Source organism: Crinia signifera, chromosome 11 (genome assembly GCF_055691185.1).
Source record: "Crinia signifera chromosome 11, ASM5569118v1, whole genome shotgun sequence".
Lineage (NCBI taxonomy): Eukaryota > Metazoa > Chordata > Amphibia > Anura > Myobatrachidae > Crinia > Crinia signifera.
The window spans coordinates 71196076-71209404 of NC_139227.1; the positions used below are offsets into that span (position 1 = coordinate 71196076).

At 44.8% G+C, this 13329-nt stretch overlaps 1 protein-coding gene across 2 annotated transcripts in view; it reads right to left on the reverse strand.

The window, feature by feature from the left end:
• FERMT3 (FERM domain containing kindlin 3) overlaps positions 1–13329 on the reverse strand; it is a 40369-nt gene that overhangs the window by 11558 nt on the left and 15482 nt on the right. For both annotated transcript variants that reach the window (XM_083164164.1, XM_083164163.1), the window contains exons 3-8: positions 12852–13085; positions 12648–12773; positions 8942–9113; positions 8225–8327; positions 7324–7431; positions 1070–1201 (exon numbers count right to left, since the gene is read on the reverse strand). In XM_083164164.1, coding sequence (XP_083020290.1) covers positions 1070–1201; positions 7324–7431; positions 8225–8327; positions 8942–9113; positions 12648–12773; positions 12852–13085 — 875 coding nt within the window. The remainder of the gene's footprint in view (positions 1–1069; positions 1202–7323; positions 7432–8224; positions 8328–8941; positions 9114–12647; positions 12774–12851; positions 13086–13329) is intronic.

Below are 13329 nucleotides of genomic sequence, written 5' to 3' on the forward strand. Positions count from 1 at the left end.
ATTCAGTAAAAAAAATGGAATTAGTATGTGCAGTGTAACAGGCAATAAGTAAATGTCACAACAGGTGGAATGAGCAAATGCAAGCTGCCCACCCGCTTCCCGTACAAGGGCGCCGCAGATCTAAGGTCAGCAAAGGCTAAGTTAGATCTGCGAGCACTGGTATAATTCCATGGTTGGCGATCATGGAATGATTTCACCCCCAACAAGGCTGCGAATGGATGTTATGCTTGCATGCGAGGAAAATCATGTCATATTCCATCCGGATGCTGACGCTGACAGCAGGCAAGTAAGTATGCAGTCCAAATGCAGGGGAGGGTTAGGTTTAGGAAGACTTGGGGTTAGGCTACCATGGATGGGGGAGGGGTTTGAGGAGGTTAGGCTGCAGGGAGTGGGGGTTAAGTTTAGGCACTTAGGGCCTTATTCTAGTTCACGCTTTCTGACAAAATCCTTCTTAGATGGACTAAACCATGTGCACTGCAGGTGGGGCAGATGTTACTTGTGCAGAGAGAATTAGATTTGGGTGGGGGTTTTACTTCAAAGTGAGATCTATATTGCAGTGTAAAAATAAAGCAGCCAGTATTTACCCTGCACAGAAACAAAATAACTCACCCAAATCTAATTCTCTCTGCACATTTGTCATCTGCCCCCCTGCAGTGCACATGGTTTTGTCCATCTAAGAAGGATTTTGTCAGAAAGAGTGAACTAGAATAAAGCCCATAGAGACCGGCTGACGGCCAAGGTGGTAAGGATTCCCTCCTTTGGGATGCCGGCATCGGTATTCTGACCGCCAGGTCGTCCGTATGTATCCCGTACTAACATATGCTATTAGTGACGTAAAGATCAGATCTCTTGGCCCTGAGAGTCCCTCTGAACATGCAATGAGATGCAGTGGCCCAGGGGGTGCAGAGAGGAGCTGATCTTTATGGAGAATGCTGAGAGAGAGGCTTCTATAGGGTATCGCCAGAAAATGCCCATATTCCTGGGCTTAGTATATATGGGAAATGCGTTTGGGGGTTGTGGCTAAGTGTTCCCTCTCTTGCATCTGGCCCAATGTGAGGGTCTGACTTACCAGGGCCTCTTTCTGAGTATTCGCCTCCAGTTTTACTTCCAGATGTGATAATGCCTCATCTAGGTCCTGGAGAGCGGGGTCTTGGTGCATATGCATGGGGTCCGAGGCTGCTGACAGTTTGTTCACGTGATACTAAGGGGGACAAAAGAGGATAACCAATAAATAACAATTACAACTAAAATAATGTCCCAACACATCCCATTTAACAGCACCTTTTTGTTTTAATATACCCAACAATGGCATTCAGGGCCTGATTCTGATATGAAAATAAAGCAAAATAAATAAATAAATAACTGTGCACATGGGCAACAACCATGTTGTACAGCAGGTGGGGCAGAGAGTTATGCTGGGTACACACTGGCAGATATATCAGGTGTCCATGTTCAGGCAATCCGCCAACTGCCGTACACCTGCAGCAGGAGGCGGTGGTGATTGCAGCTCAACCCGGGGGTCGCACCTAGGTGTGATGTCAGTCAGGACCGATCAAGCAGTGTTTATGGCGAACATGGTGCCTGATCGGGCGAGAGATATATCTGCAGCTCAATTAATCTGCAGATATATCTTCTAGTGTGCACCCAGCCTCAGATTTGGGTCAAGTGTATCCAATCTAAGGGGGTTATTCAGACCTGTCCGCAGCCCTCCCAATTATCGATCGCCTATGTCAAATACGAGTGTTTTTTCAGATCGCACGTTGAATGAAGTTGGCAATTTGGGGCGGATCCCTGCCATTTTCTGGGAGTGTCATGGAAAATGCAGGCGTGCCCAGGTGTTTTCAGGGAGGGTGCATGACATCAGCTTTGACCTTGATCAGCCAGTTTCTATTGCACAGGCAGAACAGGCTTTAGGTTACACACAGACTGCATACAGTACACTGGGAAAATCAGATTAAGCGCGGGCTGCCTAAGCCACAGTGTAGTTAGGAGGCTTACATTTTTGGGTTTGCAGGAAGGAGTTAATGGCGGCTAGTTGTTTAAAAGTTGGTTTCAGTTTTGTTGTTGCTTATGGGTGAGCTTAGGAGAGGGGTAGCAGCAGACTGTCGGTGATTCGCAGTCGGCTGCAGTTCGGGGGAGGAAAGGGGGCAGCGATGGCCTCTGTGAAAAAGGAGGTGTATCACCGCCATTTAGGGGGTGGGTAGAGGTCCTGATCTTGGTTGAAGGATGGCATTTTTTTGGCCTCCGCGACAGCTATCTTGATACTCGGGGTATCAAACTCGCAAAAAGGGAATATACAAACAAGCTGACACACAACCTCACAGCAAAGGACCCTGCGGCAGTATGGAAGGGCATACAAAACATCACAAATTACAAGAAAGCCCAAACACAGTCTGAAACCAACCATGAACTTGCAGAAGACCTGAACAAGTTCTACTGCAGATTTGAGCAGGCCGTCCCTACTCCACTCCATCCCAAAGACCACCACACCCAGGCCCTCCACGTGGACCAAGGCGAGGTAGAAGCAGTACTCAAAATAATAAAACCTAAGAAGGCTGCAGGACCGGATGGTGTGTCGCCATCCAGCCTTAGGACCTGTGCAGCTCAGCTCGCCCCCATCTTCACAACGATATTCAACTCCTCCCTGGACTTATGCAAGGTTCCTGCCTGCTTCAAACGCTCTATCATCATCCTGGTCCCTAAGAAAATACCCATGAAGGACCTAAATGATTTCAGGCCAATTGCACTGACCTCAGTGGCCATGCAAGCATTTGAAAGACTAGTACTGAAACACCTGAGAGAAGTGACAAACTCTCACCTTGACCCCATGCAGTTTGCCTACCGAGCGAACAGAAGTGTAGAGGATGCGATCAACCTCGGGCTGCACCATATTTTACAACACCTCGACCACCAAGGCACCTATGCAAGAGTCCTATTCGTGGACTTCAGCTCAGCATTTAATACTATCGTTCCCGGCATCCTGCAGCCAAAACTCCTCTCCTTAGGAGTCCCAGGATCAACATGCTCATGGATAGTGGACTTTCTAACGGCAAGGGAACAGGTGGTCAAAGCCGGCGCCTTCTCGTCCAGCACACGAACAATCAGTACTGGAGCCCCCAAGGATGCGTCCTCTCCCCTCTGCTCTTCTCTCTCTACACGAATGACTGCATCTCAGCTGAGCAGTCAGTGAAAATCATCAAATTCGCAGATGACACCACTATCATCGGCCTAATCAAGGATGGTGACGAGACCGCGTACAGGCGTGTAGTGGAGAAGCTGACACAGTGGTGCAGCAGCAACAACCTCGATCTAAACCCCACCAAAACAATTGAGATGGTGGTCGACTACAGAAAAAAACCAAATGCACTAGCCCCGCTAACAATAGCCAACGCAGTGGTGTCGTGGGTTGATTCCTTCAAATTCCTAGGGACAACCATGTCCAGTGACCTAAAATGGGGATTAAACATAACCACAAACATCAAAAAGGCCCAACAGCGCCTGTTCTTCCTGAGGCAACTCAGGAAATTCAACATCCCACAGGAGCTGCTGTGCGTATTCTACACCGCCATCGTGGAGTCTGTCTTATGTTCCTCGATCACAATCTGGTACGGTGGCGCAAGCGAGAACGACAAACAAAAACTGCAGAGGGTAGTGAAGACCGCGGAAAGGATCATATGGACCGACCTCCCCCCGATAAGGGATCTGTTCTCATCCAGGGTAAGGAAACGTGCTGAGAAGATCGCAAACGACAAGCTGCATCCTGGTCACAACCTGTTCGACATCCTACCATCCAGAAGACTGTTCAGGTCCATCCCCATCAAAACGTCCAGATCCGCAAGAAGCTTCTTTCCTTTAGCCGTCCATCACCTGAACAATCTAATCAAAGCGAATGCAATCCCAATATCAACAGCCAAACAACGTGTCCCTACTTGGCAACCTGACCACCATAGTCGTAGCTAGAAATTAAATGCTTGTAATGTCTTTATGTAATATATGTAATGTCTCCCTCCCCCCCTTTTCATCCCTGCTTGATGCTGCACTGTAATCCACAAAAAATTCCTAGTGTGCGCAAGCACACATGGCCAATAAAGTTGATTCTATTCTATTCTATCTTGCATGAGACCACGAGTGCTGCAAGCAGCCTGATGGTGAGTCCACTGATCTGATGCTGTATCCGAGGACGGAGGTCAGAACACTACTGTTTGTAATAGAAGCCTCCTGCTGCATTACCATACAGTGCGACCAGTGATAGCAACTCCAACCATGCCTGAATGAGTCTCCATGGCCATTGTACAAGATCCAATGGTTTAAAACTTAGATTTATATAGCGATCTAGTTTTCACTGGTCAAATACCATTTGATGATAGAATATTACTTAACACTGTAGTTGACGTATTTTATGTATTGCTCTTTACTATTTATCTGTTGCATTAATGGATGAATACTTATTGCACTGTATTTTAACTGTTTAATTCTGGATTTTTTTTAAAATAATAAATATGCAAGGATTTTCAGATCTGAATATTTTGAAAGCTGACGTGGCTATATTATTCTTTGTATTGTCTGGTCTGATATTTGCAACGGTTACTAATGTAACGCTTCCTCCAAGGAGGGCGTTTCCCACAACAGACCACAAAGACCACATAACAACCGGCAAACATGTCGCACGCATCATCCAGCTGCAGCTGCAGGAAACTCAATGCCAACAATAATATTTGCATCTCATATGGGAACTGCCTAAGACAGGCAACACATTGCCAGACTACAAAATAAACCTGCCCTGCCCACTTACTGTAACAACATAAATATGCAACAAACACAACTAAAGCTCCAAATTTTCAAAGATTACTGTAATCATCCAAGGTCAGGACAACCAGTTTCTTGTCCTATATCCCCCCAGCCAATGTGTAAACTTCAGGAATGAAGCCCCCTACACACGGGAGGAGGAGGATGGAGACTCTGAGCTTATGTGCTTAAGCACAGATCGCTCAGCACACTGTACACACATGCAGTGCACCAGCACTGTGTACTGAGTGATCTGTGCGGACCAGTGTTCTCTGGTGAAAACACTGGCAGGAAATCTGATTAGATTTATACTGCACATGGCGATTTGTGCTTAATTTCTAAGTGATCTAGTATAAATTCCTTACAAATAGGGCTAAAATCGAACCCCTTGACATCAGTGCTGTGAGGCAGTAATACTAACCATTTTACCATATGTGCTGCCCCAGATGCTATGAATATAGATGGTTCTGTGCACATGTAATGATCTAGTCCTTTTAAAAAAGGCTGTCCTGAGACTGCACCACCCTCTCAAAGCGGTGGAGCATGTGATCACCGACAATGCAAAAAAAATTATAAAAAAAAAGTAACATGTAAATCCAAATGTCTATTCTTGTAAGTCAACCTGGATAAGGAATGATCCATGCTGGCCACACTTATGGCACCAGTGGTTAGATACCATTTACTCAGGGTTCCATATAGCAAATGTACTGACAATTAAGTTTTTCAAAGGTTTATGGAGCACTTGTTGGATGACTACCCTTGGGAAATTATCCAGGTCATACTGATATGAGGTTGCACCATCCAGGAGCATGATCAATGTCTATTGAAAGTGCTGCACAGAATCTCCTCAACATGAAGCTGAACAAATGCAGGTTCAAAGTGAAGGAGGTCCGATACATTGGTAATTTTTTTTTTACTCCAGGGATGACCTTTTCAGCCGACTGTTTGAAGTTGTCCTTGATGGTTGGCCTTCAAGCTCCTGGATGTTGCCTCATGTGAGCATATTTAGGCCTGGCAAAAAGCCTTGAACCTATGTATTTTTGCAGGATTTATTACAGCAAAAAATGGGCACTTCTCACACATTTGGGTTCAGGGGATTTGGTCTCAGGCATGCAATAAGCTTGTCAGCAGGAGATAATTGGCGGCTATTGGGGCTAATTGGAAAGCCATTATCTGCCGTAAATTACCGCAGCTAATCAGATGGTTATTTCCAGAGGCGGAACTACTATTGGTGTAGCAGGTACATTGCACTGGGGCCCCTCAGGACTAAGGACCTGACTTCTGCCCAGACCAGCAATGATTTATCCCCTGGCCCCCGGCAGACCGTTTTGTGCAATGAATGGCCAGATGAATGGCCCAGTGCAGAGAGCAGGTTGGACCCCACTACTCGAGGGACCTGCCCTTTAGTTTAGAGGTGCAGGGCTGACATTTTCTGTGTTTGCTGAAAATTAGCTTAGGAGAGTCCTGCCACCTATGAGCACTATTAATCACAGCCATATACTGCCTCTAGTTAAGAGACCGCTGGACATTTTTCCCATTCATTGCTGTCTGTGAATTAAAGGCAGCTCACACCCGGAAAGCACAAAGGGTGGGGGTCCCTGTCACAGGCAGAGTACAGACCACCCCTTGCCTCCCCTTGCCTTTTGTCATCACGGTCTGCCTCTATATGTCAACCTCTGCCTCTCCCTGCAATACACTACCACACTCTGCCTTTCCCTGTCACCAAGTCCCCCCCACACACACACACACACACACACACACACACACCTTCTTCTGTCAACCACTGCCTTTTGCGGTCACCCGCTGCCTCTCTCTGTAACCCAATGGTTCCCCACTGCCCTTCTTACACCCTGCTTTCCACTATCACCTCTGCCTCCCCTACCTTACACTGTCAACCTCTGCTGTGTGGCATATTGTGAACTATGGTTGGACCCAAATTATATTTTTGCACCTAGGCCAACCCAGGTGGAGTGGAAACGGGTAACCAGGGTCATTCAACCTAGGACCAGTTGACCGCAGCATCTGGAGGTTGGGGGACAGCGCACTGCAGGCTCCGCTTCGGTCAGCACTCCTATGTACACAGCAGCGGTGCCAAGGTGAAGGTGATTGGATACCGCACAGAGATGGAGACTAGAGACAGCCCAGCAGCAGCTTTCCCGAGTGCTAGGCTTGCCCTCAGCATGACGTAGGTGCCGTGGGGGTCCCGATTGGTGGATTTCCTGGTGCTTCGAGAAGTGCTGGCCTTCCAGATGCTGCAGCCATGTGCAGTGTAAATGCGCTAAATTCTGGATTATAAACATGTTCCAAATGCCAGGTCGGATCCACGATTTTGGTGTAAAAGCAGTATATAACCACTGGGCCACCAAGTACACTATGTCAGCATGCTATTGTGTTAATATGTCATAGTGTAGACATGATGAATGTTGACATTGCCACATGCTAAGCATGTCATGTAAATATGCTGACATTTTCAATCTGATGCATGTCAACATGGTAACTGTCAACCTGACATACTACACCCCTCATTGGGGGCAATACCTGGAAAGCACCAAACGTCATCATCTCTTCTTCTGTGCATTCCGTTTCTTCTAATAGCACCGCCCACCGTGCCTGCTCAAAGAGAAGGTTTATCCGTACAGCATCGATCTAAAAGAGACATATAGATTATTGTCACTTTGCTTTTCATTATCCCTGACATTCTATCTATGTATACCTATTGTCATGACAGCATACCGATAACCAGGACTCAGTGGTCCTGGAGAGGTAGTGGAACTCATTTCCCATGCTACCTACTCCTTCTCCCCCCATCCCCCCCCCCACCCCAACCCACTAGGCTGAGCCAGAGTAAGTACTAGGGTATTCTCCAGTACCTCCTGCAAACTATACATTTGTGATTTGTGCCCTACATTTATAAAGGGACCGTGGTCCTACAACCCAGAATTCAAATTATGCCCCAAAGTAGCACAATGTTGTTCACATTACACCGTATGTAGTGCCCCTGATTCATATTACACCACATAGTAGTGCCCCTATTAAATGTTAAGTCCCACAGCAGTGCCCCTTATTCACATTACATTACATCACTCAGAAGGGCCCCTTATTCATGTTACAACACTCAGTAGTACTCCTTATTCACATAAGTTACACAGTAGTACCCATTGTACATGCTATGCCACATAATAGTGTCCTTTATACATAATTCCCATAATAATAGTGCCACTTACACATAATGTCCTCAGTAGTAATGCTGCTTATATATAATGCCCACAACAGTAGTACCACTTACACAAAGTGTCCACATTAGTAGTACCCATTGCACATAATGCTCAAGTAGTGCTGCTTATTCCCATTCTCCCCCCCCCCCCCCCCCCCCCCCACACACACACACACATACTCTTTAACCCCTGCCTATAACATTGTATTTCCCATTGTCTCTCACCTTTGGGTCTAAGTCATGAAAAGTATAATATTTAAATTGCAGCCACAGCCTGTCTCCTTCCTTCACTCCCTGCTGCATGAGCGACTTGGAAGAGTTCAGCCACCTGCATAAGGGAGAGTGAGAAATGTAGGAATGGATAGCTAGTTATGATGGTGTTCTGTGTTATTTCGAACTTGGTACCAAATATTGGGGTTGTAGCTATTGTAGGTGCCAGTATCATACTACAATAGTTGGCTGTGCCCAACACCATTACTTCAGTAGGTTCAGTTTACATTTAAAATGTAAATAACATTGGTAAAGATACAGAATAATGAACATCCTGTATTTATAAAAACTGACGAGTGCTTATGGTAACCTCAGCTGCCTTATTATTATTACTTATTCCTAGTCCTTATTAGTGCCTCTTACCATAAAAAGCATAGATTTTGCCATGAAATAAAAGTAAAGTCAGGTTAATCAGTGCCAAAAATCTCCGTGAGAGATACGCAAAAAAATGAGTGTCAACATCCCTGTGAGCGATGTGCAAAGTATCTGCTAAAAATGCCAGGGTTGCTCCCATTTGTTATATAAATTCAAATAAAAAATGTTGGGTAAAAAAAAGATTATATTTCCTATATACTGTATGGTAAACATACCATTTTCACACCAATTTAGACAAATTCACTTAGCAGTTAATATATGAACTGGATGACTGGCCAGCATTTCTTCAGTCCATACCTGCCATGCACCAGGGTTTTGTTAGTAACTGAAGTCGGTTTGTATCTTTTCTGTATATCCTCAGGGGTTAGTCCAGTCCGGCTGATAGAGAGAGCTCTGTAACACTGTTTCCCCTCAGGACTGGCAGTGAAATGTGAAGGGATTCCCCCTAAGAAAACCTGTCCTGTAGTGGCTGTGGGGAGAGAGAAATGGGAAACAGCAGGTGGTAAAAGATTAGAGATGGGGAGAAATTGACAAGGTGTCAGAATTTTATTATGATGTGATGTCGAGAGAGAGAGAGAAAATGAGCATTTATAATGTGTGAAATTATGATTCCTCTAATCTCCTATATACACACACTATACATTGCTATTCATTGTTGTTGCTGTTATGGTCTGACACACAGAACCGGGAACACAAGGGGGACAAATGTCATTAGTAAACATTTGTAGGAAAAAGCCGTGGCTTGCACTGACCAGAAAATTTTTTGGATTAATTTTATGGACCAACTTTTATATACATGGGGATACAAATATAGGTACTCTTTACCTAGAAGGGCGCCCATCGCGGTCATCGCATGTACCAAAAAATCGCATGCGATGCGACCGACGCGATGACCGCGATTTGCCATAGGGAACAATGTTAAATGTCCCAATTGACCCGATTTTCCATAGGGAACAATGTTAAAGGCCCACAGAGGCCAAATAGCCACCCTGAAGTGTGAAATGGCCCCCCAATTGTTAACGCGACCCCACGATCAACGTCAACCCGAAGCGTGGCGAGCGCAGCGAGCCCGCGAGGGGCGGCGGGACGCGTCCTCCGACCTTTTCATACCCCCACTATCCACATCGGCGTGGAGTTGAGAATAGAAAGTGTGGCGAGCGCAGCGATCCACCAAGCCCGAAGCGTTTCGAGCGCAGCGAGCCCCGCGAGGGGACGCGGACACCTGTGAAGCCCGCGAGGGGACGCGTATACCTGTGAAGGTGTCCGCGGCCCCTCGCCACGCTTCGGGCTCGGTGGCTCGCTGCACTCGCCATACTTTCTATTCTCAACTCCACGCCGACGTGGATAGTGGGGGTATGAAAAGGTCGGAGGACGCGTACCGCTGCCGCTCGCCACGCTTCGGGTTGACGTTGATCGTGGGGTGGCGTTAACAATTGGGGGGGCCATTTCACACTTCAGGGTGCCTATTTGGCCTTTGTGGGCCATTTAACATTGTTCCCTATGGAAAATCGGGTCAATTGGGACATTTAACATTGTTCCCTATGGGAAATCTCGGTCATCGCGTCGACGATCAAAATCGTGGGCGCCCTTCTAGGTAAAGAGTACCCAAATATCAAGCATATACTAGTTGGTGGTGCTCCCTAGAGTTATGGATAACCATATGTTTGAGACTAGAGAAAAGATAACTCTCTTTTTAGGGGCACTATCTTATACGGTTAAAATTATTAAATTTTATTCATGTCAATTAAAGAAGAACAGACACACTATACAGCAATAACCTGGTAAACAAGAATTGGGAAGAGGTAAAGAAATACTACGATTTATCTAGATGAAGAATTGTTATATGTGTGAAATTGGACCAATACAGAATTCAAGTTGTATCCTCAGTGTATTGGAGCCAACCTTAACCAAACAATAAATGCACCTGAACACTGGTTTTTCAATTAATACTGACAAATCTAACAAGAAATGTTTTTGTGAAAAATGTGATAAATGTATCATTTTGTGTCGTCAATGAACACAACCTGTGATCCTCCTCAGAACCACTTGGGTCATTGATCAGCAGGGCTGAGTTTTATTGAGTAGGTGACAATCAATAGTGATACTATAAATTAAAAATTAAAAATTAGGTGAGATAATCAAAAAAGTCAATAAAAAAGATGGCGAAAATATGATGTTACAGTGGTGTCGGCCACTATGCAGGAGACCCCAATATCATTAATAGTATCCTGTCATAATTTTCATTTCAATTATGCACATATAGTCAAACATAAATTTATCTGAGCTATTTATAGCACTAGCAAACAAGTGTGCACCCCTAGAGTCCCAACTGGCCCTTTCTTGCTTGTGTGCCTCACCGGCAGTGAACGAGAACAAGTAGGGCGCAGAATAAGGGGCTACTAATATGGGGGCACCAGAAAAAAGAAAACTGGGATCTGCTGTTGTGGCTCAGCTCTTGGATCACCCCTGTTGGTAATTAGTAAACAGAGAAGAGAAGAAATTACTAACAAGACAGAGAAAACATTAGTCACGAGACAGAGAAGACATTAGTCACTAGACAGAGAAGACATTAGTGACAAGACAGAGAAGACATTAGTGACGAGACAGAGAAGACATTATTAACGAGACAGAGAAGACATTAGTAAAGAGACAGAAGACATTAGTAAAGAGACAGAGAAGACATTAGTAACGAGACAGAGAAGTCCTTAGTAACGAGACAGAGAAGACATTAGTAAAGAGACAGAGAAGGCATTAGTAAAGAGACAGAGAAGGCATTAGTAAAGAGACAGAGAAGGCATTAGTAAAGAGATAGAGAAGGCATTAGTAAAGAGACAGAAAAGGCATTAGTAACAAGACAGAGAAGACATTAGTAATGAGACAGAGAAGACATTAGTAACGACACAGAGAAGACATTAGTAAAGAGACAGAGAAGACATTAGTAAAGAGACAGAGAAGAAATTAGTAACGAGACAGAGAAGACATTAGTAACGAGACAGAGAAGACATTAGTAACGAGACAGAGAAGACATAAGTAAAGAGACAGAAATGACATTAGTAACGAGACAGAGAAGACATTAGTAACGACACAGAGAAGACATTAGTAAAGAGACAGAGAAGACATTAGTAAAGAGACAGAGAAGACATTAGTAACGAGACAGAGAAGACATTAGTAAAGAGACAGAGAAGACATTAGTAAAGAGACAGGGAAGACATTAGTAAAGAGACAGGGAAGACATTAGTAACGAGACAGAGAAGACATTAGTAACGAGACAGAGAAGACATTAGTAACGAGACAGAGAAGACATTAGTAACGAGACAGAGAAGACATTAGTAACGAGACAGAGAAGACATTAGTAAAGAGACTGGGAAGACATTAGTAACGAGACAGAGAAGACATTAGTAACGAGACAGAGAAGACATTAGTAAAGAGACAGAGAAGACATTAGTAAAGAGACTGGGAAGACATTAGTAACGAGACAGAGAAGACATTAGTAACGAGACAGAGAAGTCCTTAGTAAAGACACAGAGAAGACATTAGTAACAAGACAGAGAAGACATTAGTAACGAGACAGAGAAGAGGACAGGATAAAAGGTAGTACTAAGAGGCATGAGGTGATAGGCAGCAGAGAAGCATACAGTCAAGAAAGATGGACACCAGCATGGGTGTTTAGCAGACTGCGGACATGAAACCAGGAGGGAAAAGTTGGGGTAAGAAGACCTAGGATATAGATGCAGCAAAAGTGCCATTTGGGGAGCTGCTAGAATAAGCTAAAGACATGGAAAACATAGGGGTCAAACACAAAACTACCGGGGAGAAGTAAATGGGGCAACAGGATGCCAGGCTGGGGATGTTCTACCACCTGTCTTGTGGCCTAGTGGGTTTTTATTCTGCTGTAATTGCATTCAGACACAAGTACGTTTGAAGTATTGATGGGGCCCTTTTCTAGGTGTGTTTTAGTACCAAGATATTTCCCATATATATAAAAATATATTTATTTATTGACCAGATGAAGGTTGAAAGGAAGTAACGTCGAAGATTTCTTGTGTCACTGGGTCTTTCTCTTTCTTCTTTTTCTTTTCTTGTTCATCAGGTGCCTTCAGGAAAGAAAGCTCCTCTGGGTGTCGGATGCCTTCAGGAGACAGGGTGAGATGAATATGGGGCATGCATATGCTCAAGGACTTATAATAATTGATTCTAGAACACTTACCCAGAGCCTTACAGACCTCAGCACAAGCACTAAATGTGGTGCTGGAGAAGCAAACCCGGATCCTAAGGGAGCACTGGTTTGGTAGTGATAAGATGACCGGTTTGTGTTGCGGCATGAAGTGGAGAAGGGCATCTGCTAGTACACCATATTTGTCCAAGGTCCAGTTAGTCTTCAGTAGCCACTGGCTTTTCTGCTTCCACCATAAAGCATGGTCAGACCAGTCCTTGGACATCTCTGCAGCACGAGAGAGCAAGAAAAAGTCTTCCTGACACAGAACAAACACACATGTACTGTATGTGTAGAGAATGAGGAGTTTAATACAAAGGAAAGATTAACTGAGAACCAACGGGCCTTCCTGTTTCTATAGAAGACACTGACAAGCACAAACAGGTCTCTCATATAATAATAAAAATAAGTATAATTCCCTATCCCTCCCATTGGTGGGGAACCTAGAATTCCAGAATGGTAAAGCCAGGCC